The sequence below is a fragment of the Sander vitreus genome, chromosome 1 (genome assembly GCF_031162955.1).
Source record: "Sander vitreus isolate 19-12246 chromosome 1, sanVit1, whole genome shotgun sequence".
NCBI classification, from domain to species: domain Eukaryota; kingdom Metazoa; phylum Chordata; class Actinopteri; order Perciformes; family Percidae; genus Sander; species Sander vitreus.
The window spans coordinates 40,702,028-40,727,067 of NC_135855.1; the positions used below are offsets into that span (position 1 = coordinate 40,702,028).

The window sequence follows — 25,040 nt, forward strand, 5'->3', positions numbered from 1 at the left end:
CAGGCCCACCGTGAAGAGGCCTTTTATCTTTCTATTTCCGACAAGAGAAACTAAAGCGTGATGGAGACAGGAAGAAGACAGGAAGTCTGTGACGGAAGTTAACCTGCTGTTGAGTTGGTTTGAAAAAAACTTTGCACTTTCTTTCTCATTATGAAACATCTCACGTGGAAAGTGGTATGAATAAACATTGGAAATCAGGATTTGTAACATCCTTTACATCCGTAATTAAATAATTACTCAGTATATAAATCAGTAATTAAGTAAATGAAAATATGAGATTGTTCCTCCTTCTTGGAACAGGAGATCAGAGGTAAATTAAACCTTTGATGTATTTTATATCCAATTTTTTCACAGTCTATAGAGCTCAACAGTGACCGGACACTTTTTTAATGGCTCTGGTGCCGGAAATGTTTTTCCCTGTTCAATATCTCCCTTGACTTTTCATTAAATGCTGATATAAATAGTTTTAAAACTGAGACCAAGCCAACCAGCTACCAGATTAATCGTGACCATAAAACATTTGATTCAGCGCAAAATAAAATTTTGAAACAGCAAAAAAAGGCAAAGGTGAAAGACTTCAAAGCTTGTAGCCCGCTTTGCTCGCGGATGCCGTGAAGATTTCTAAGGTAAGAGTGAGCTCCACTAATTAGAGACGTCGCTGTTATAGTGTGTGTCAACTGTGGCGTTTTTTTGACAGCTGGGATTGTCCCTCTTCTTCCCAGCATTGGACACTTAGGGCCCTATTTTAACGATCTACGCGCACGGCTTGAAGCACCTGGCGCAGGTGCGTTTAGGGCATGTACAAATCCACTTTTGCTAGATTGACGGCGGAAAAAAGGGTCCGTGCGCCGTGCGCATGGTTCAAAAGGGTTGTACATAGTGTCTTCATTAATCATAGGTGTGTTTTAGGCGTAATATGCAATCAACCAATCAGAGATCATCTCCCATTCCCTTTAAAAGCCAGGTGTGTTTGGACCTTGGAGCATTGCTATTATGATGGAGGATTTGCTGAGCAGGAAGGAGAGATTTTCAGGAGAAGAAACTGATCTGCTTGTGCGTCAAGTGAAAGCGTGCGAGCAGATCATATATGGCACAAGCACTATGCGACCAAAACTCCACAAGGTGAAGCAGGCGTTTAGGAGCATTTACTAATGCTCTGTTAAAATAACAATGAAATGTTGCGTTATTGACTTTAGACCAGGTTTTTGTTGGTTAATGGCGCGATCACTTTCCGCTGCCTCAAGATAGCAATACTCCCAGTATGCACCTGAACACACCTCCCTGTAAGACCAGCACTCCCAGAATACACCTGAACACACCTCCCTGTAAGACCAGCACGCCCATGGGCCAAAGATGGGCGCAGGTGCATTTGCTGTTATAAACGACGTTTACGCTGGATGGGAAATTGACAACTACGTTGGTCTTAAAGACACTTGCGTCGGGTTTTGCACTGCGCCAGGTGCAAGACAGGGCCCTTGAAGTTCTCGCCAGGAGCAGTTATCAGTTTGTCTTCAATGATCACTGCCAAGCAATGAAAACAGGCTCCGCCCTCCTTCAACTGCAAAGGCTGCACCTGATTGGCCGAACGCTTCACTCAGTGGGCTTTCAGCTCAGCTCTCCTTTCATCACAATGGTGCGATAAATTGAATGTAATACCGCACCCGCTGCGGCGATTCTCAAGACCCCAAGGTATTTGAACTCCTTCACTTGGAGTAAGGACTCATCCCCTACCTGGAGTAGGCACTCCATCGGTTTCCTGCTGAGAACCATGGCCTCCAATTTAGAGGTGCTGATCCTCATCCCAGCCGCTTCACACTTGGCTGCGAACCGATCCAGCGAGTGCTGAAGGTCACAGGCCGATGATGCCATCAGGACTACATCGTCTGCAAAAAGCAGCGATGAGATCCCCAGCCCACCGAACTGCAACCCCTCTCCACCCCGACTACGCCTCGATATCCTGTCCATAAATACTACAAACAGGATTGGTGACAAAGCGCAGCCCTGGCGGAGGCCAACTCTCACATGAAACGAGTCTGACTTACTGCCGAGAACCCGGACACAGCTCTCGCTTTGGTCGTACAGAGATTGGATGGCCCTGAGAAGGGACCCCCTCACCCCATACTCCCGCAGAACCTCCCACAGTATCTCCCGGGGGACCCGGTCATACGCCTTCTCCAGATCCACAAAACACATGTAGACCGGTTGGGCATACTCCCAGGCTCCCTCCAGGATCCTTGCGAGAGTGAAGATCTGGTCCATTGTTCCACGACCAGGACGGAATCCGCATTGTTCCTCTTCAACCTGAGGTTCGACTATCGACCGAACCCTCCTTTCCAGCACCTTGGAGTAGACTTTACCGGGGAGGCTGAGAAGTGTGATACCCCTGTAATTGGCACACACCCTCTGGTCCCCCTTTTTTGAAAAAGGGGAACCACCACCCCGGTCTGCCACTCCTTAGGCACCGTCCCAGACTTCCACGCAATGTTGAAGAGGCGTGTCAATCAAGACAACCCCTCCACACCCAGAGCTTTAAGCATTTCTGGACGGATCTCATCAATCCCTGGGGCTTTGCCACTGTGGAGTTGTTTAACTACCTCAGCAACTTCCACCAGGGAAATTGACGACAATTCCCCATCATCCTCCAGCTCTGCCTCTACCATAGAGGGAATATTAGTCGGATTTAGGAGTTCCTCAAAGTGCTCCTTCCACCGCCCTATTACCTCCTCAGTTGAGGTCAACAGCGTCCCATCCTTACTGTACACAGCTTGGATGGTTCCCCACTTCCCCCTCCTGAGGTGGCGAACGGTTTTCCAGAAGCACCTTGATGCCAACCGAAAGTCCTTCTCCATGTCTTCTCCGAACTTCTCCCACACACGCTGCTTTGCCTCTTTCACGGCAGAGGCTGCAGCCCTTTGGGCCCTTCGGTACCTTGCAACTGCCTCCGGAGTCCTCTGGGATAACATATCCCGGAAAGACTCCTTCTTCGGTCGGACGGCTTTCCTGACCACCGGTGTCCACCACGGTGTTCGTGGGTTACCACCCCTTGAGGCACCTAAGACCCTAAGACCACAGCTCCTCGGGTTCAATGCTCCCAGCCTCCACAGGGATGCACGAAAAACTCCGCCGGAGGTGTGAGTTGAAAGTCTGTCGGACAGGGGCCTCCTCCAGACGTTCCCAATTTAGCCGCACTACCCGTTTGGGCTTACCAGGTCTGTCCAGAGTCTTCCCCCACCCCCTGACCCAACTCACCACCAGATGGTGATTGGTTGACAGCTCTGCCCCTCTCTTCACCCGAGTGTCCAAAACATACGGCCTCAGATCAGATGAAACGATTATAAAATCAATCATTGACCTTTGGCCTAGGGTGCTCTGGTACCAAGTACACTCATGAGCATCCCTATGTTCGAACATGGTGTTCGTTATAGACAATCCATGACTAGCACAGAAGTCCAACAACAAACAACCACTCTGGTTTAGATCAGGGAGGCCCGTTCCTCCCAATCACGCCTCTCCATGTGTCTCCCATCATTGCCCACATGCGCGTTGAAGTCCCCCAGCAGAACTATGGAGTCCCCCACTGGAGCCCCATGCAGGACTCCACTCAAGGTCTCCAAGAAGGCTGAATACTCTGAACTCTTGTTTGGTGCATATGCACAAACAACAGTTTCCCCCCCCACAACCCGCAGGCGTAGGGAGGCGACCCTTTCGTCCACCGGGGAAAACTCCAACGTAGTGGCGCTCAGCCGGGGACTTGTGAGTATCCCCACACCCGCCCGGCGCCTCACACCCTGGGCAACTCCGAAGAAGAAAGGAGTCCAACCCCACCAGGAGTATGGTTCCAGAACCGAGACTGTGTGTAGAGGTAAGCCCCACCAGATCTAACTGGTAGCGCTCCACCTCCCGCACAAGTTCTGGCTCCTTCCCCCACAGAGAGGTGACATTCCACGTCCCCAGAGCCAGCGTCTGCTGCCCGGGTCTGGTCCGACGAGGCCCCTGACCTTCACTGCTACCTGTGTGGCAGCGCACCTGACCCCAGCGGTTCCTCCCACAGGTGGTGGGCCCATGGGATGATCACCAAAATGTGTCTCTGAAAACATTTTATGTGAGAAATAAGCTGCAGTTGCTGAATCTGTCTTTCAATTTAGATTGACGAAGGTCAGTTTAAAAGATTTTTGTGAGTTTTTAAGAGGCGGCGAGTTGAGCTGGACGTCTCTGATTTGCATAAAGTAGCCTGGATTCAACTTTATGCACTTGTCTTTATGTCTATGTAAGCACTTCTGCTTACATAGACATGAAAATTACGCTTGCCAGTGGACACATACCTTTACGCTTATGATTATGGGTAGTGTACTTTCCCATGAAACCACAAATAAAAAGGTTGATTTCATACGGACTTGTGGCTTCTATAAAAGCAGAATCCTTTGTTTCACAATCTCACAGCTCGTGGTCAGTCTACTTTGGATGGTTTAGACATTATGGCTGTTAATCTAAATCCTTATGAAGAATAACGGATGTTGTGGGGGGAACCACACTGCTGAGCTCTATAATCAATACCTGATTGTGTTTTTTGACTTGAATGTCTTAGTGCTCATCAGTTCTGTGGCTGAACAGATGACTGACGCTCATGATTTAGTGGTGCACACAAGCTATGGTGCACTTTTATTTTCTTCAGCAAGATAAAGTGCCTTATCGTGGTTTGGCAGGTTCTTAAATCTCCTTGTACAGGTTCCACAGAATCTCAGAGCGGATGTGATAAAGACAGACATATGGCAGCGCACATGAAAAACCAACACTCCTGTCAGCAGATGAAGCAACAGCTTGTTCAACAGCCACAGTTGGCAGTTTGCTTAGTCACCTCTCCAGCAGGTTGGCACAGTTATCTCCAGATTGTAAGTCTCTTTATGATTACATACATTTACTCTGAGGTTGACATCACGCTCAGCAACAAACTCAACATATTTAGACTTCTGTCCAGAGTTCAGAGAGCTTTACTGTCCCTCAAGGGGAATTTAATATGCAGGTGGCAGTACAAAAAACACCAAAACAACCAACAGATTAACAGACATTTTATCACCTAAAAGTGAACAGTGTCAAATTAAAATCCTGGAGAGTGAAAAACAAGGAGAGATTTCTAAAAGTGTCATTAAGAAGGCCTAAGGCACAAATAAAAACTGGTAGGGGCTTTCACACCTACCTCGTTTTATATGGACTTTCAGCCTTCAAGTTTGATATGAACCAAAACTACAGGTGTGAAACTTCCTCCAGTCCGGACCAAACAGCTGATATTTGGTCCGACCAAAAGAGGTGGTCTCGCTCCAGATCAAACTGAACCATGGTCCGGTTAGTTTCTAGCGTGAAAGCATTTTTTGGATGGTTCAGACTTTTGGACCAAATACAGGAAGCTCTGGCAGGCTGTCATCGTGTTATAAGACCGGGGAAGCTTCTTTAAGGAACAGCTCAGAGCATAGTGTATAGGCCAGGTGAGAGAGAGAGAGGGATGGTGTCAGCGCTCAGAGCAGACAGCTGTCGGCTATCAGAGCAGATAATAAATTAGCATTTTACTTGTTAAGATGAAGTAAATGTACAGCGTAGGTTTACGTTTGTCTGTGAATAAATGCTGCAGCTGCAAGTTCCCGTGTCTCACTTTTCAACGACGCAACAAAACAAAAAGAGCTGTGGCAGCACGGGAAGAGCAGGAGTCAGCTGGAATAAACTCCCAAAAAACTCCGACACCAGAGAGAGGATACGAGAGGTCCACAAACCAATCAAAAACTGGGGGACGCACCTCACGTACGTGATGACGACAGGACGTAGTTATGTCATGTATCGTCTCGCATTGCCAGGTCTAGCTAGTCCACACAGCATTCTGGGATGGGAGAGAAACGTGCTCTGGTTTATTGGCATCTCTTTAAACCAATCACAATCATCTTGGGCGGTGCTAAGCTCCGGACGGAGCCTCTGGAAATAACTTGTTTTGGTGGATGTGTAGTCCTTGTTAATCCCACGGAGTTTAAAACTACAACAAAAAGAAAGCGGAAGGTAACAGACATCCGGCCAAATTTTTGGCAGCACCGGAGCAATCCGGTTAGTGGAACGTCGTGGATATAGACTATGTCATGCATAGTTCTTCAGTGCACTTGCATAACTGCAATGTAAAACCAAAACTAACCGGATCAAATGTATACAACGTAACAAAAAGCATGAAGCTTGGTCCGGACGTTGGTCCGGACTTTCATGTGTCAAAGGGCCCTAAGAGGGCAGCCCTACTGATGTTCACTGCTGTTTGTCTGTCATACCATAAAAACAGAAAACATTTCTGTACCTGGACAATCTCGTAGAAAACAGACGCGTTTCAGCTCAGAGAACGTCTCTTGTACCTCTGCTTCTCCGTCCTCTACAGAGTGCTGATACAAACTGTGTGTGGCGATTGAAACCATATTATGCATATTAGTAATTATATTCAGAGCTCCATATGAACACTTGAACCTTGCAGAGTTATCCCCGTGGACGCTGCAGACGCTCGCCGTGTAGATACCACTGTTTAATGCGTAATTAGCAGCCGCGCTACGTGAAGGCTAATGAGCTGGAAGAATTTCATGAGAGCCACCGCCAGTTAGTGTGTTTACTTAAAAAATGCTAAGGCTCAGGCAAAACAAATCCCTGATGGCTAAATTATCTGAAACGCAGAGTTAAAAAACAATCAAATTTAAAAACCAGATCTAACAGGAGCAGAGAGGAGCGCCGTTCAGCCAAAGGGCCTTTGAAATATGTCAAGGTTTAGTTGGGAAATGTAAAGCCACCATTGTCCACCCCCCATCCTCCTTTTTTTCTCTTCTGTTGCAGCTGAAGTTTAGTTCAAGTGTAGTATGGATCAACAGACGATCATTTCCATTCCTTAGGCTTTATCCTAGAGATGTTCCAATAGCGAAGGCTAGCAACGATTAGCTCTGATTAGCGGTTAGCTCCAGTTAGCTAGCTCCGTTATAGAGACATGGAGTGGAGGAGAGGAGTAACAACCAGACTGATAAAGGACGTTCAGGGAGCTTTCACAGCAGCGTGGCTGCGTTGTTTCAACGGTTTTATTAGTACAGTTAATCCCACAACAAGACCAGCAGCAGCATGCTACTGCTAACGTAACGATAGCCTCTCTGTCCAGGAGTACAATGTTGACGCTGTCATGCACGCAACTTCACGAAGGGGGGCTGGAGGCAGCTCCTCTGTGTGCGCTGTAAAAAAAATACACCGTTGTATATACTGTATATACTATATTTTTACTTATTTAACTGTCTAGTAAAGTTCAAAGACAGTGTTTAAAAAGTGCTATGTAAAGTAAATGATAATTAAATGTGAATACTACTAAGTGTAGTAAAGCCACATATTTGTTTTTGTATTTCTGCAACCTGCCCTTTAGTTTGTGTGATTTGTTTCTGACTTTCATATGAATGTTTCCACCAGGCGGTCAGTGTACTGTATGTATAAAATAATCGCATATTGAATCAGATTATTTTCAAAAATTGTTCAGCCCTACTGCTTAGTTCTTTCGGGGAATGGTAAAGATTTGCAAAGAATATGTTTAGGGCATTTCTTCTCTAACAGGAACGTTTTGGGCCGATTGGTGGGATTGCTGTGGACGAAGTACACACGGAGATACACTGGTAAGAGCTAACTTAAAGGTCCTATAACATGCTGCTTTTTGGATGCTTTTATATAGGCCTTAGTGGTCCCCTAATACTGTATCTGAAGTCTCTTTTATATAGACCTTAGTGGTCCCCTAATACTGTATCTGAAGTCTCTTTTATATAGACCTTAGTGGTCCCCTAATGCTGTATCTGAAGTCTCTTTTATATAGACCTTAGTGGTCCCCTAATACTGTATCTGAAGTCTCTTTTATATAGACCTTAGTGGTCCCCTAATACTGTATCTGAAGTCTCTTTTATATAGACCTTAGTGGTCCCCTAATACTGTATCTGAAGTCTCTTTTATATAGACCTTAGTGGTCCCCCTAATACTGTATCTGAAGTCTCTTTTATATAGACCTTAGTGGTCCCCTAATACTGTATCTGAAGTCTCTTTTATATAGACCTTAGTGGTCCCCTAATACTGTATCTGAAGTCTCTTTTATATAGACCTTAGTGGTCCCCTAATACTGTATCTGAAGTCTCTTTTATATAGACCTTAGTGGTCCCCTAATGCTGTATCTGAAGTCTCTTTTATATAGGCCTTAGTGGTCCCCTAATACTGTATCTGAAGTCTCTTTTATATAGGCCTTAGTGGTCCCCCTAATACTGTATCTGAAGTCTCTTTATATAGACCTTAGTGGTCCCCCTAATACTGTATCTGAAGTCTCTTTATATAGACCTTAGTGGTCCCCCTAATGCTGTATCTGAAGTCTCTTCTATATAGGCCTTAGTGGTCCCCCTAATACTGTATCTGAAGTCTCTTTTATATAGGCCTTAGTGGTCCCCTAATACTGTATCTGAAGTCTCTTTCATATAGGCCTTAGTGGTCCCCTAATACTGTATCTGAAGTCTCTTTTATATAGACCTTAGTGGTCCCCTAATGCTGTATCTGAAGTCTCTTTTATATAGGCCTTAGTGGTCCCCTAATACTGTATCTGAAGTCTCTTTTATATAGGCCTTAGTGGTCCCCTAATACTGTATCTGAAGTCTCTTTATATAGGCCTTAGTGGTCCCCTAATACTGTATCTGAAGTCTCTTTTATATAGGCCTTAGTGGTCCCCTAATACTGTATCTGAAGTCTCTTTTATATAGGCCTTAGTGGTCCCCTAATACTGTATCTGAAGTCTCTTTTATATAGGCCTTAGTGGTCCCCTAATACTGTATCTGAAGTCTCTCATTGACAACTCCCTCTGTCTCCAACTTCTCTCTCCATCAACTTTGTTTACTTTCACGTCATGAACGTAAAACCAAACAGACCGGAGGCTGAAGGAAACACATACAGCAGCTGCACAACTGAGTTAAAAAAAAGTTGGACTGATGCTCGTCATTTTGCAGCCATTTCTTCACATGTTTTAGTGGCTGGGGTAGAAGTGATGTCGCCAGTGATGTCACCTCCTCTGATGCCACCCACCCCCCCCTGCATAGAAACAGTTTAATAATCTCCTGGCTGTTGTAATCCTGTGACATAACAGGCTGGCTGAACGCCTCCTGCAGCGCTTACTCTCAGACCGTGGAGCTGTACCAGACAGATTTTTTAACTTCTCAATCAGATGTATTTGTCTTTTAATATTCTTGAGACTAATAAACTGAGACTTTCTTAACTTGGAAAATGATCTTATAAATTGACGAACATCATATGTGTAATTCATGGCTCAATTCAAATGGGATCAAAACATAATTTGTCTCTCTCCATTCACTACAGGACATATGTTTTCCATATTAAGGTCCTGTGGCGGCCCACCGGAAAGTGAGGGACTTTGCCTCTCTATTCCTATACAGCTCTCCAACAATATATTTGTATGTATATATAGCTACAGATATTATCTGGCCCCAAATAAAACCAAAAATGAAATCAATCATGTCATGATTTAGAGAAATGGCGGACCCAAAAATGCAGAGACGAAGGGGCAGTGTTAAGTTCAAAGATTTAATAAATAAAAAGGGTTACAACAAAAAGAGTCCTGAAGTAAGCAGGCAAAAATAGTTCAAGAAAATGTTGAGGAAGCCAAAAGACCAGGAATCAAAATAAACTGGAACACCGAGACAACCGGGGTAGAAATACACACACACACACACACACACACACACACACACACACACACAATACAATGATCTGACAACAGACAAAGACAACACAGAGACTAAATACACAAGGTAACGAGGGTGAAACAAGGGACAGGTGACACGAGGGCTCAGGAACAGGTGAAACACAAGGCAGGAAGTAATACAAGACATGACGTGGGAGAAAACAGATTACAAAATAAAACAGGAAACTAAAGAATAAAACATACACAACCATGACACTAGGAGGAGTTTGTTAAAGTACGACACGTGGAAATGGCAAAAAACGCACATATTTGGACAGTTATTCAAGATGGCGGACTTCCTGTTGAGTTTAGGGAGTGGGTCCAAGAAAACTGGGTCCTTTGAAAACTGTTAGGGGGCGCTATCGAGCCATTTTTGCACGCCTATTCGAGAAACCCTTAAAATACGTACATTTTCACCAGGCCTGATGCGACCGCCAGTTTTGGTGATTTTTTGACTATGTTAAGGACACCAAAAAGGCATAAAATAAGGAATAAAATAAAAAGTATAACTAGAACTCCAAGCCTCCCCGGCGGGAGTTGCCCCAAAGGACCCACGTGGCCTATGTCACGTGATTCAGCTGAAGTCAAGTAACACGTAGATATAAAGTTTTTTGAATGTAAGATGTACGGTGTGGGAGTGATGGGGTGAAACACATTTTTATTTTTATAGCGCCCCCTGCTGGTGGATATGTGTCATTTTTCCTTTCCAAGGTACACGTCACACGCTCTACCTGTTACGATTAGGGAAATGGTGGACCCAAAAATGCAGAGACAACAGGGCAGTGGTGAGCTTGAGGATTTATGGGACCATAGGGCTGTGGGAACATAGGGCTGTGGGAACATAGGGCTGTGGGAACATAGGGCTGTGGGAACATAGGGCTGTGGGAACATAGGGCTGTGGGAACATTGGGCTGTGGGAACATTGGGCTGTGGGAACATAGGGCTGTGGGAACATAGGGCTGTGGGAACATTGGGCTGTGGGAACATTGGGCTGTGGGAACATAGGGCTGTGGGAACATAGGGCTGTGGGAACATAGGGCTGTGGGAACCGTGTGCTGTGGGAACATAGGGCTGTGGGAACATTGGGCTGTGGGAACATTGGGCTGTGGGAACATAGGGCTGTGGGACCATTGGGCTGTAGGAACATAGGGCTGTGGGAACATAGGGCTGTGGGAACATGGGGCTGTAGGAACATAGGGCTGTGGGAACATTGGGCTGTAGGAACATGGGGCTGTAGGAACATTGGGCTGTAGGAACATAGGGCTGTGGGAACATGGGGCTGTAGGAACATAGGGCTGTAGGAACATTGGGCTGTAGGAACATAGGGCTGTGGGAACATAGGGCCTAATTAGAAATGTGGGAACATAGGGCTGACCCCCTGGGAACCGCGTTGTCTTACATGCGCGGGATCCCAGCCCCCTCGGGCTTGGACCCCTAATAAGTCCTTCAGTTTCAATATGGCCTTCGCCGACGATGTCGGTGCTCGGGCCCTAACTACTGTGAAACTTAACATATAAAAACTAAATATTTCAAAACAAATTACTTCCTGCTTTGCTCCCATCATAGTCTATATCCTCAACGTTCCACTTCCGGGAATTGCTCCGGTGCCGCCGGAAATTCGGCCGGATGCATGTCTTTTCCGTTACCTCTGTCTGGTGGATTTCTGAGGACTATTGTTAACTGCTCCTCAGATCTCTGCAGGGTAAATCCAGACAGCTAGCTAGACTATCTGTCCAATCGGAGTTTTCTCTCGCATGACTATTTTGCAGCGGCTCCGTGCGGAGCTTAGCACCACCCGTGACGATTGTGATTGGTTTGAAGAAATGGCAATAAACCAGAACACGTTTTACTCTCATGCGAGAATGCTGTGTGGACTAGCCAGACCTTCCTCTGCTCCGCAGCGTGTGGATGGTCTGGCAACGCGAGACTACTCCTGTCATAATTACTACGACCACTAGAGGTATACCACCACGATAAACTTAAAGATGAGTCTTAATTGCTGCTTGAACCAGTGGTGTAGTCTGATGTACTGTAGTGGGTATACTGTACTGTATACCCACTACATATATATATATATATATATATATATATATATATATATATATATATATAATTGGCTAAGATCTGCCTTTAATAGTAGGGGGTCTGTGTGTCCTCCCCCAGGGAAGTTTTGAGCATCAACGACTTAATTTCCTGTATTCGGATACACTTTTATGCACCAATTTACGGTGGAGATACCTTTATATATTCTATGTGAAGAAGAAAAACACAGATGACAATTCAAAATATATCAAAAATATAATGGAAAGTATGATGTTGCGTGTCATTGGGCATTTTTAAGTGGGTATGTGGAAATCCTGGAGCTTTCTTAGTGGGTATACTGCGTATACCTGCGTATCACGTAGATTACACCGCTGGCTTGAACACACAACTTATGGGAGTGTTTTTCGGGGGAGGACAGTCTGTATTGATGCCTGTATTAAATGTCATGACAATAGTTGTTGAGATATATGGTTACAAAATGTAACTTATAACTGATCATTGATCTTTGGATTCCGTTTATACTAACTATATTTCGGCTACAGGCATTTATCGCAGCTGTGTGTGTTTTAAATAAACATCCTTCGCTGACCGGACTAAAACCTCGTCAGGTTTCATCCTGACAACCGACTTTTATTGACTCAAGTTGTCACATTTCATTCATCCGTGTTTCACAACCTCCTCCTCTCCTCATCTCCTCTCATATAACATTCCTTTACAGTGCAACTCACTTGGCCGTCCGTTCCCAAAATAGTATTCACACGATGAGTGAAGGCGTCATGTTTCCAGACTCAGACACAGTAAACAGAGGAACGCATGTACACAGACTCAACACTGAAACCAGTTCACCAAACACAGCTGCACACACTGACAGTGTTGTTACTGATATCTGTTTAAAGAACACATGTATACAGAGACGCTTTGAGGAGGAAAAACAGAGTGGAGCTTCCTCTCCGATGGAGAAACATCCTGGACTAGAGCTGCAAAGATTTCCCAGAGCTGCAAAGAAATGTACTGATTCCAGCTTGTTAAACGTGAATATTTTCTAGTTTCTTCTCTCCTCTGTGACAGTAAACTGAATATATTTGAGTTGTGGACAAAAACAAGACATTTGAGGACGTCATATTGGACTTTGGGAAACACTACTGGACACTTTTCACCCTTTTCTGAAATTTTTAGAGACCAAAACTCATCCATTCATCGAGATAACAGTCTACAGATTAATCGACAATGAAAATAATCATTAGTTGCCCTATCTTGAACAGAACTCGTGTGCAGCACAGAAAGAAAAGTTAAGAAAACTGTAAACTGAAAAAAAATGACGATAATAAACATGAAAGTGTCATGCTTCAGGATGGATCAAGACAAAAGCTCACACACATTGAAATACAGAGGGAGACCAACACACACACACACACACACACACACACACACACACACACACACACACACACACACACACACACACACAGTTATTTTAAATCTTACCTTTCATGGCAGAAATCACAAAATACATATTTATAATCCAGACTCATGCAGAGAGCAGTAACAGTGTGTGTGTGTTCAGCTGCAGCTCTCTCTCTCAGCTCTGTCATCCTCGGCTGCACCACATGAGGAGCCATGTGACCGTGACATCAGTCTGCCCCCCCTCCCAATCCCCCTTCCCTCTCCCGGCCCCTCTGACTGACTTGGCTGTCAGCCAATGAGGCAGCTCCAAAAGTTTTTGTTCAAATTCACGTTAAAAGACAATTCCAACAGTCATTTTCCCCCCATTTTCCTTTTTTTTTTTTAAGATTTAAAAACTGATGCTTTGAAGGAGTTGTCTGACATGTTGGGAAAATATGCTGAAAGATAGATGAGAAGGTTTGTATCACTCTCTTTGGCTGCTTCCCAAGTGTCTTATTTGATATCTCCTCACTTGAACTGGAAGTCATTCAGTCCCTCCTTCTTGAAATCTGTCCAATAGCTCTTATTCCTGCCCTGAGGAGCTAGGATGGAGGATGGAGGAGGGATCTCTGAGGAGCTATGAGTGAGGATACACGAGTGCAGCCTTCCTGACAGCCGTGCAGCTGAAAGCCGCTGCCAACTCCGCCCACACAGCTGATGAATTTACATGACGCTTCCCTCTAAAACACATTTCCTCGTTTCCTCTCTCCTCGCATGATTTCCTCGCGTCTCTCCCATGCTTCCTCGGTGGGATGGACAAAGACGCGAGGAAGAGAAGGAAACATGGATGCAATTTATAGATGCCTTTGGCGTAATATGTTTAAGTTAGTGCAGCTAGCATTTTTGTAAAACTCACATATAAAATCACCTTCTACTGATGTCGTAAATGCTCGGGGTAAGGTGATCGGGGTGACTGCCGAACCCCGATCGGTTAAAAAATGCCCATGTCGGCTCCCATCCAATACTTCCAGATCCGATCGGTACATCCCTGTTATTATTGTATTTAAGTTAAAGGTGCTGTAGGTAGGATTGGGAAGATCCAGGACTTAGCCAAAGAATCTGAACATCAACATCTTCTCAGTCCCTCCGCCCTTTCTGCTGAAGCCCAAAACGGTCTCCTAAGCCCCTCCCCCCACAAGGGAGAATGAATGCGTGTGCATGAGCAGTGATTGACACACAGTTAATCACACCCCCTGGCCCTGATTGGTGCATCTGAACAGGGAGCGGTGGACGGTGTACAGCCTGTAGGTGGAGCCAGAGGAGCTGGATTGTTTTTTAATGACCAGCTTCATGTAGTTCTACTGGAACATAGGGTCAGTTTCAGCAGATATGACAGAAAGGTAGTTTTATAAGTCTTACCTGCTGCACCTTTAAGTACATATAAATATTGTCCTTGACTCTGTAAAGGGCTCGGATCTCGTGGACGTCTTCAGGATTATAACTTTGAACTAACTTCAGTGGATATGTTTTATCACCCCTCCACTACGGTATTTCAGTGCCTTTGAGCAGCGTTTTTGCTCCCATGTTGCTTAATGTTGGTTGTTGTTTTGGTCACTTTTTTCAATATTTTAATCGTTTTTTTCTGACGTTTTTTCCCCAATGTTTTTGTCACTTTTTCAATGTTTTGGATGCTTATTTTTGACATTTTGTCATGTTTTTTTTTTACATTGTTTTTTACATTCTTGGCACTTTATCGACGTCCCATGTTTTCTGATATAAAAAAAACTTTGAAAACAGGTCACATTTGACCCCAGGACAACATGAGGGTTAAGAAAGGACTGTATTGCAATAACAGGACACTTCACCCAACATCCAGCTGCGTCGTCGAAATTGATTAAGCCTGAAAACAGGCGGGCAGAGTAAATATCAGCATGTTGAAGACGAGAGGGCTGCAGGCGAGAGTGGGGAGAGGAAACTGAGGAGCAGCGGGAGCTTCATTCTTCCTCCAAATTGGCAGAACAGGGGGACCGATTTACGCTTGGAAAGGCTCGTGGGCTGGCGGCGGAGCTCTCCGCCTCCCCTCATCACACCCAGTCAATAGATTCGCACCAGCACGTTATGAGTTGTTTGCAAAATGCCTCCACGGTGCCTGAAGGATCAGCGTTTCTCCCCGTGATCATCCCACGCACAGACGACTGCAGGAGGATCTCCCATTCATTATCCATCCTTATCCGGCTCTAATGAGAGAGACTCGACTCTGGCAGCCGTCCCCCGTCACACATTCATCCTCATCGGTTCCGCACACTCGCAACCCCGCACATGTTCTACAGTCAACACTGCTTCTAATGAGGGAAACATCAACTTTCAGTGCACCACAGAGAGCAAGAACTGCATTAAAAATAACCTGGAAGTACAACCCTGACAGCTTTGTCCCGAGCTTTGGATGAAGTACACACGGCGATACACTGGTAAGAGCAAAAGGGTCAGCCCTATGGTCCCACAGCCCTATGGTCCCACAGCCCAATGGTCCCACAGCCCTATGGTCCCACAGCCCTATGGTCCCACAGCCCTATGGTCCCACAGCCCTATGGTCCCACAGCCCTATGGTCCCACAGCCCTATGGTCCCACAGCCCTATGGTCCCACAGCCCAATGGTCCCACAGCCCTATGGTCCCACAGCCCTATGGTCCCACAGCCCTATGGTCCCACAGCCCTATGTTCCCACATTTCTAAGATTTTAGGGTTAGGGTTACATTCCATCTGTAGTCCATTGCTACTGGATAATAGGTTGGGTGTAATTAGCTACCAAATTGGGAGAAAGGAAAATGTGGGAACATAGGTCCTAATTTTGGAGAAAAAAAATCTTAGAAATGTGGGAACATAGGGCTGTGGGAACCAAAAACAAGTTCCTTCCGAGGGCCATTTAAGCGGCCAAGCATTTTTTCCCCCCCCTATCCCAGAATGCATCTGTGGTGTAGCCAGACCTTAATCCACAGAGATAGCAATGCGAGACTACAGTTCAGCTAAAGGGTCAGTTTGCCCAAAAGGTTTGAATGGCTGAACCTTTAGTGGTATGTGCTGTAGTCATGCACATGCACTTTTGCTTTATCCATCCCGATGGGAATGGATCTTGAATGCATCTCTGGATAATCCGGAGAACTCACTGTCAACTGATTTTATTAGAACAACATCCTAAAAAAAAGTAGCCCCAATCAAAACTAATGACAGAAATCTTTAAATAGATATAGATAATAAACACAGACACACGCACACACACACACACACGCACGCACGCACGCATGCACACACACACACACACACACACACACACACACACACACACACACACACACACACACACAGAGTTAAAAGCTGAAACTACAGAGCATCATGTTGGACATTATGGGTCAGATTTACTCAAATGACAACTTCTATCTGTGCCTGTTCATCAACAGAAAACAGCTTTATTTATTACACAATCAGACAATTTCCAAACCACATTATTGTAAACATAAAAAGGCCCGTCCAAGAGCTAAGGATTCTGGGAAATGAGTCCAGCTCCTGGGCTTACAGTCAGCATATTAAAGGCCTCTTCAACCCCCAAAAAACTAAGTAAATCTCATCTGCGTCAGTGAAGCAATACGCTCGCAGCATGCTTCTACCAAGATCTAATAATGTCTGTGATTGGCTGTCTAACGTTACACATTGTAGAGGCACGCATTATGCTCAGAGACGTGGCTCACGTAGTAGCAGCTGAGCATAAGACTGGTGCCGTAATGTTTAATGCCATTTATTTTTATTTCATAAAACTGGGTTTGAAAAAAGTATTGTTTAGGAACCGGTATCCAAGTCATGCAGTGGTGTAGTCTAATGTGTTGTAGTAGGTATACTGTGGGGTCTGGGTGTCCTCCCCCAGGGTTATGTTGAGCGTCAAAGACTAATATCCTGCATTCTGATACACTTTTATGCACCAATTTATGGTGGGAATACCTTTATTTATCCTATGAGAAGGAAATCACAGATGACATTCAAAATATATCAAAAATATATAATGGAATATAAAGCAGTACGATGCTTTCACATCAGGGACCTGAGCCTGGATCACTAACAATGAAATAGTCTCCTTATATTAGTCTGAAATGTGGTGAAGGGAGGATACTGGTGGTAGTGTAGGTGGAGCATTTGGGCCAGTCGCTACGCACACACTACACACTACACACTACACACTACATACTACACACTACACACTACACACTACACACTACAGACTACATACTACACACTACACACTACACACTACACACTACACACTACACACTACATACTACACACACTACAGTACTACACACTACACACTACACACTACACACTACACACTACACACTACACACTACACACTACATACTACACTACTGCACACTACATACTACATCACTACACACTACATACTACACTACACACTACATACTACACACTACACACTACACTACACACTACACACTACATCACTACACACATACTACACACTACACACTACACACTACATACTACACACTACACACTACACACTACAGACTACACACTACATACTACACACTACACACTACACACTACACACTACATACTACACACTACATACTACACACTACACACTACACACTACACACTACACACTACACACTACACACTACATACTACACACTACATACTACACACTACACACTACACACTACATACTACATACTACACACTACACACTACACACTACACACTTCACACTACGTACTACACACTACACACTACGTACTACACACTACACACCACACACTACACACTACATACTAAACACTACGCACTACACACTACGCACTACACACTACGCACTACACACTACGTACTACGTACTACACACTACACACTACACACTACGCACACACTACACACTACACACTACACACTACGTACTACACGCTACACACACTACACACACACACTACACACTACACACTACGCAGTACACACTACGTACTACACACTACACACTATGTACTACACACTACGTACTACACACTACACACACTACGCACACACTACACACTACATACTAAATACTACACACTACACACTACGCAGTACACACTACGTACTACACACTACACATACTACGCACACACTACACACTACGCACTACACACTACACACTACATACTACACACTACGCACACACTACACACTACGCAGTACACACTACGTACTACATACTACACACTACACACTACACACACACTACACACTACACACTACGCAGTACACACTACGTACTACATACTACACACTACACACTACGTACTGTGCTCAGCGAGGAGCGGGTTGATGTTCAGCAGTGTTAGTGTAGTTTGCTGTCACATTAGGCCTACTTGACCCCGTAATTTGTGAATACAAATACCTGAAGTGAAAGTACTGTCACATAGATATGTTGTTGCGTATCATTGCACATTTTTAAGTGGGTATATGGAAATCCTGGAGATTTGTAAGTGGGTATACTGATTATGACAATCAGATGAAGAAACAGTGAACTTACATGTGTGTGTCTTCTTCACAGCTGCTGACAAACCTGCAACACAGACATGGAGATTAGCTCGTTATATCAGCTGACACGGTTGGCGTCCATGACACAGGGACACCTGCTTTCTGCAGTGTGTAAAACCTTCAGAATCACAATAATAAAAGATCCAGCCGTCAAACATCTCAACAGTTTGTCGTGTGGCTCGCTTCATATGTTTAGATGAGGAAACGTGTTTTTTAAAAAAAACATCTACCATCATTGTTTATTTAATATTAATGTTTTTAAGAGGCCTTTAACGAACACTATTTCCCAGAAGCACTAGACGTTTGCGGATTAAACGTGAACTGGGAACTAACTGCGAGGAGTTAGTTCATATGTCCCGACACAGAGGGGACCAGCTCCTCCAGACACCCCTGTCCTACAAAGAGGGGACCAGTTCTCCTCCAGACCCCCCTGTCCTACAAAGAGAAAGAACTGGTCCCCTCTTTGTAGGACAGGGGTGTCTGGAGGAAAACTGGTCCCCTCTGTGTAGGACAGGGGTGTCTGGAGGAGAACTGGTCCCCTCTTTGTAGGACAGGGGTGTCTGGAGGAGAACTGGTCCCCTCTTTGTAGGACAGGGGGGTCTGGAGGAGAACTGGTCCCCTCTTTGTAGGACAGGGGGGTCTGGAGGAGAACTGGTCCCCTCTGTGTCGGGACATATGAACTAACTCCTCGCAGTTAGTTCCCAGTTCACGTTTAATCCGCAAACGTCTAGTGCTTCTGGGAAATAGTGTTCGTTAAAGGCCTCTTAAAAACATTAATATTAAATAAACAATGATGGTAGATGTTTTTTTTAAAAACACGTTTCCTCATCTAAACATATGAAGCGAGCCACACGACAAACTGTTGAGATGTTTGATGGCTGGATCTTTTATTATTGTGATACAGTATACTGGGGTCAGAGAGTCCAAGTGCTGGACCCCACAACTCAAAGAGTGTGTTTGATGGTTAAGACTTGGTTTGGGATTAGGGTTAGAATGAGGTTCTGGTTAGGGTGAGGGTAAGGGTTAAGGTTAGGCATTTAGTGGTGATGGTTAAGGTTAGGGTAAGGGGCTAGGGAATGCATTATGTCAATGACGGGTCCCCACAAAGATAATGAAACGCAGTGTGTGGCTGTGTGGCTGTGTGTGTGACTGTGTGTGTGTGTGTGTGGCTGTGTGTTGCTGTGTGTGTGTGGCTGTGTGTGTGTGGCTGTGTGTGTGACTGTGTGGCTGTGTGTGTGTGTGTGTGTGTGTGTGTGTGTGTGATTACAAGGATTTCAAGTCTGTGCTTGAACTGTTGTGAACTGAACGTGTGTGTTTTTGCATTTCAATACTGACAGCAGGACAGAGGTGGATGCTGATAACCTGGCGACCGGGTCTAACCTTAGGATGAGTCCAAAAAGTGTGGTATGTCTTAATATTTGTGCATTGTGCAATAATTTGACTCTGTGAAGCACTTTGTGTAACTATAGTTAATAAACGTAATGGTTTCTCACTTTGTTGTTAAGGCATTTTGACACTGTATAAAAGTTGCTCTATAAATAAAGTTATAATAACCCTTATTTTAATGCAAATGTTTTATATTAGACATTTTTTTTTAAATCAGATCTTTGAAAACATGGATCAAACCCTGGGTAAGTCTGTGCTACTATGTTTGTGTTTTTATTCAGCGCTCCCACTCTGGTACAGTTCACCTCTCCTGTCAAGTCTCCTCCCATCAGCCATCTGGTTGTCTGCCATCACACACAAACACACACAAACACACACACAAACACACGTACGCACACACACACACACACACGCACACACACAGACACAGACACACACACACACACACGACAGGATGCTCCATCACTGTCGAGCAGGCTGTGGAGGCAGACATGCAGCGCTGCGTCTCCTTGTTCAGTCCTTCCAGTCACCTGAGATTTTAGTCACTTGAGGCCAACCAAACTTTTTAAAGTCTTCAAAGATATATTTTTTTATTCTGCCTTTCATTTCTCCACTGGATTTAATAAGCAGCTTTTTACTCTTTAACCTCTGTTTCCAAAACTAACCGTGTACAGGTGGAGAGGGCACCTTGTGTTTCCTTTGCTGACTTCATATTTGATGGTTTTTCACAGGTGTCTGAACACCAGCAAGACAAACTGCTGTGAGGAGTCGCTCGGTGTGTTCACAGGCACAGCAGTAACCGGGGTATGGTCTAACCTCGGTGAAGTGAACAACCAGGTTCTGCCAGTTCTCCCCGTATACCGTACACGACGAGTGGGGGGAAATGGGAATGACGGGAATAACTCTACCTCCGGTACTGTAGGTGGCGCTCTGCCAACGTACAGCTGCTCGGAATAAGACTATTTCTTCCGATTGAACTTTTGGCAACATCACTACCTGGAAAGCGGGGAGAAAATGGATGTGTTTTCAGCGCTGTACATGTTAAGTCCTCAGTGTGTTTAAAGGTTTAAAGTTTGTGTTGTTGCTGTTGTCGTTCTCCATTTACAGCAGCTATTTGCACTACTTTTCCAGCCGTTAAACAATGAAATGCCTAAAACGCGGTATATCATTCGGGAAAAATACACAATAGTTGCCAAGGAAAAGAATCATCCTGTAGAGCCAACGTCCTGTTTTATATCTAAGTGTCTTCATCATTCTGAAACCAGAACACAACAAATGTTTTCACTCCTTCCACCTAAAGAGAGGCAAAAAACTGATGTTACTATTCAACATATATACAGTAGGTAGGGTAGGAGTTTGACGTAAACAGCATTAGTAATCTTGAAACCTATTTTTAGTAGAGCTAACAGAATGAATGGCGATATTTCCCCACTTATAGGACTTTTGCTCCATTGATTTGCCGGTCCAAATGACCCTAGAAGATTTGGGGCTTTTGAGAAAAAATTCAGGGCAGGACCCCCAGAAGCCGCCCCATTTTCTAGGGTTGGGTACCGAAACCACTGTGGAACGCAACAGGTAGGAATCGGACCGGATTAGAACCAAATTTTGGTTCCTCATTTCGGTTCCACTTAATGTGTCGACTGAAATATTTTCCCTCTGTCGCTCCGAAATGGACGGAAAAATATCACCCTTTCTCTGTAATAACTCATAAATACTACAAACAGGATTGGTGACAAAGCACAGCCCTGGCGGAGGCCAACCCTCACCTGAAACGAGTCCGACTTACTGCCGAGAACCCGGACACAGCTCTCGCTTTGGTCGTACAGAGATTGGATGGCCCTGAGAAGGGACCCCCTCACCCCATAAGATCTGGTCCGTTGTTCCACGACCAGGACGGAATCCGCATTGTTCCTCTTCAACCTGAGGTTCGACTATCGGCCGAACCCTCCTTTCCAGCACCTTGGAGTAGACTTTACCGGGGAGGCTGAGAAGTGTGATACCCCTGTAATTGGCACACACCCTCTGGTCCCCCTTTTTAAAAAGGGGAACCACCACCCCGGTCTGCCACTCCTTAGGCACCGTCCCAGACTTCCACGCAATGTTGAAGAGGCGTGTCAACCAAGACAACCCCTCCACACCCAGAGCTTTAAGCATTTCTGGACGGATCTCATCAATCCCTGGGGCTTTATAATTATATTTAGAGGTTATATCAGAATAGGTGAAAAAAACACCATATTTTTGTTGTACTGCACATTGCTGAATTATAACGTGTGTTCCAAAGTGACCACGTTTGTCTCTGAAGTAAAGGCTGGACTACAATAGAGCTGTTTGGAGCAGTTGGTGAACAATGTTTTCTGTTGGAGATGGTAAGTCCCTTTGGGGGGGACTTTGGGCTTTTTCACTTTGTAAACCTATAACGTGCACAAAAAAAGATATATGACACAATAAAGGAAATGGGGAAAAGACAAAAAGCATAATATGAGCACTTGAAAGAAATGCCAATAAACCAGAGCACGTTTTTCTCCCATCCCAGAATGCTGTGTGGACTAGCCAGACCTTCCTCCGCAGCGCTGTGGAGGAAGTTCTGGCAATGCAAGACTAAACTGAACATGACAATCAGCTGTTTCCATCAGCTACACGTCCGCCCTCACTGAACCTGAATCTGTTCCTGATCGTGTCAGATAAGTCGCACCAAAAGCTTTCCACCCTTCCGAGCTGATGTGCTTCCTGTCAGATGACTCAGCGCAAACACTGAGCCCACTGTGGTATTACTGAGAAAACCTGAGCAAGGTGCAACACAACCGCTCAGGCTACCGTAGGAAGAAAAAGAACAAGAAAAAAAAAAAGGGAAAAATAAACGATCCAGTTGATTTCATTGATCATCAAACGCTGACCTGGAAAACAACTTGATTTAATGTGGCTGCAAAACCCCTCATCAGCAGAAAAACTCCCGCTCTCGGTTTCCAAGTACAGCGGGCAACGTTGTTTATCTGCAGCGACCTTTGACTGCCCGCAAAAATGAATCCTGCCTGCACACACACACACACACACACACACACACACACACACACACACACACACACACACACACACACACACACACACACACACATAGTGCATCATAATGCATTCCCTAGCCCCTTACCCTAACCTTAACCATCACCACTAAATGCCTAACCTTAACCCTTACCCTCACCCTAACCAGAACCTCATTCTAACCCTAATCCTAAAACCAAGTCTTAACCATCAAACACACCTTTGAAGTTGTGGGGTCCAGCACTTGGACTCTCTGGACCCCACAAGTATACTGTATTCCCGGTTTTTGGACCCCACGAATATAGTTAAACAAGAACACACGCACACACACACACACACACACACACGCAGACACACACACACACACACACACACACACACACACACACACACACACACACACACACACACACACACACCCCCTTGCAAACACTTCATATTTCAAAGACATGGCGTTGTCATCAAGCTCCTACAAGGCTTTATCACAGAATCTAGGCCAGATTAGAATATTCATTAGGTCTGCCCTTTTCAACTCCAGGCTGCAGGAGGAGGTAAAGCTGCTTCAGCTCCAAGAAATATAGAAACCCAGAATACTTCAGGCTGTCAGAGAGTGGCAAGAAAATGATGAAGTGAATCAACACAACAACCTGAGAAAGAGAGACTCAACTCTGCTGTTGCTGACACCTTGATGAGTGTTTGTGATCCTCTGTCGCAAAAACATGAAAATATTAAAACCGAGAAGGCGTCGTGCATCTCTTCGTGGACATTATAAATGATCCTGTGGTCGTCTTACATAGATAGATAGATGGATGGATGGATGGATGGATGGATGGATGGATGGATAGATATATATATATAGATAAATAGATAGACAGACAGATAGATAGATAGATAGATGGACTTTATTAATCCCAAAGTGGGAAATGTCTTTGTGGTCGTGAAGTCTCTTTGTGGCCGTTGTCTTCGTGGACATTATAAGTCAATCTGTGGTCGCCGTGAGCCTTTTCGTGGTCGCTGTGCGTCTCTTCGTGTTCATTGTGAGACTCTTTGCAGTCGTGAGTCTCTTCATGGTTATGAGTCTCTCTTCATGGTTGTGAGTCTCTGCGTGGTCTTTATGAGTCTCTTTGTGGACGTTGTGCTTCTCTTCTTGGTCGTGGTGAGTTTCTCAGCGGTCATGTGTCTCTTTGTGGACATTGTAAGTTAATCTGCGGTCGCCGTGAGTCTTTTTGTGGACGATGTGAGTCTGCGTGGTTGTTGTGTCTCTTTGTGGACGTTATCCGTCTTTACGCAGTCACTGTGCATCTCATCATGGTCGTTGTGGGTCTCTTCGTGGACAATGAGTCACTTTGTGGACATCGTAAGTGTCTCCGTTGTCGTGGTATGTCTCTTTGTGGATGTTTTGAGTCTCTACATGGCCGTGCGTCTCTCTTTGTGGCCGCTTTGCATCTCTTCGTGTTCGACGTGAGTCACTTTGGGGGACGCTGTGCGTCTCTTAATGGTCATTGTGTGTCTCTCCACAGAGGTGATTCTTTTCGTGGTCTCTTTGTGGTCTCTACACAGTCGTAGTGAATTGGGAATCTTCGTAGTTGTTGTGCTCATGTGCAGTAGCTAGGTAAGGACTACTAGCCAGTCAGAAGCAGAGTATGAGGGCGTGCCCTGACAGTACCTAGGTAAGGACTACTAGCCAGTCAGAAGCAGAGTATGAGGGCGTGCCCTGACAGTACCCTAGGTAAGGACTACTAGCCAGTCAGAAGCAGAGTATGAGGCGTGCCCTGACAGTACCTAGGTAAGGACTACTAGCCAGTCAGAAGCAGAGTATGAGGGCGTGCCCTGACAG

The 25,040-nt window shown here is 45.0% G+C and overlaps 1 protein-coding gene across 1 annotated transcript in view; it reads right to left on the bottom strand.

The window, feature by feature from the left end:
* Positions 1 to 13,401, bottom strand: part of LOC144521332 (nuclear receptor ROR-alpha A-like) — a 39,582-nt gene extending 26,181 nt beyond the window's left edge. The window contains exon 1 of the mRNA XM_078255876.1: positions 13,295 to 13,401. Coding sequence (XP_078112002.1) covers positions 13,295 to 13,322 — 28 coding nt within the window. The 5' untranslated portion in view covers positions 13,323 to 13,401. The remainder of the gene's footprint in view (positions 1 to 13,294) is intronic.
* Positions 13,402 to 25,040: the final 11,639 nt, after the last annotated feature.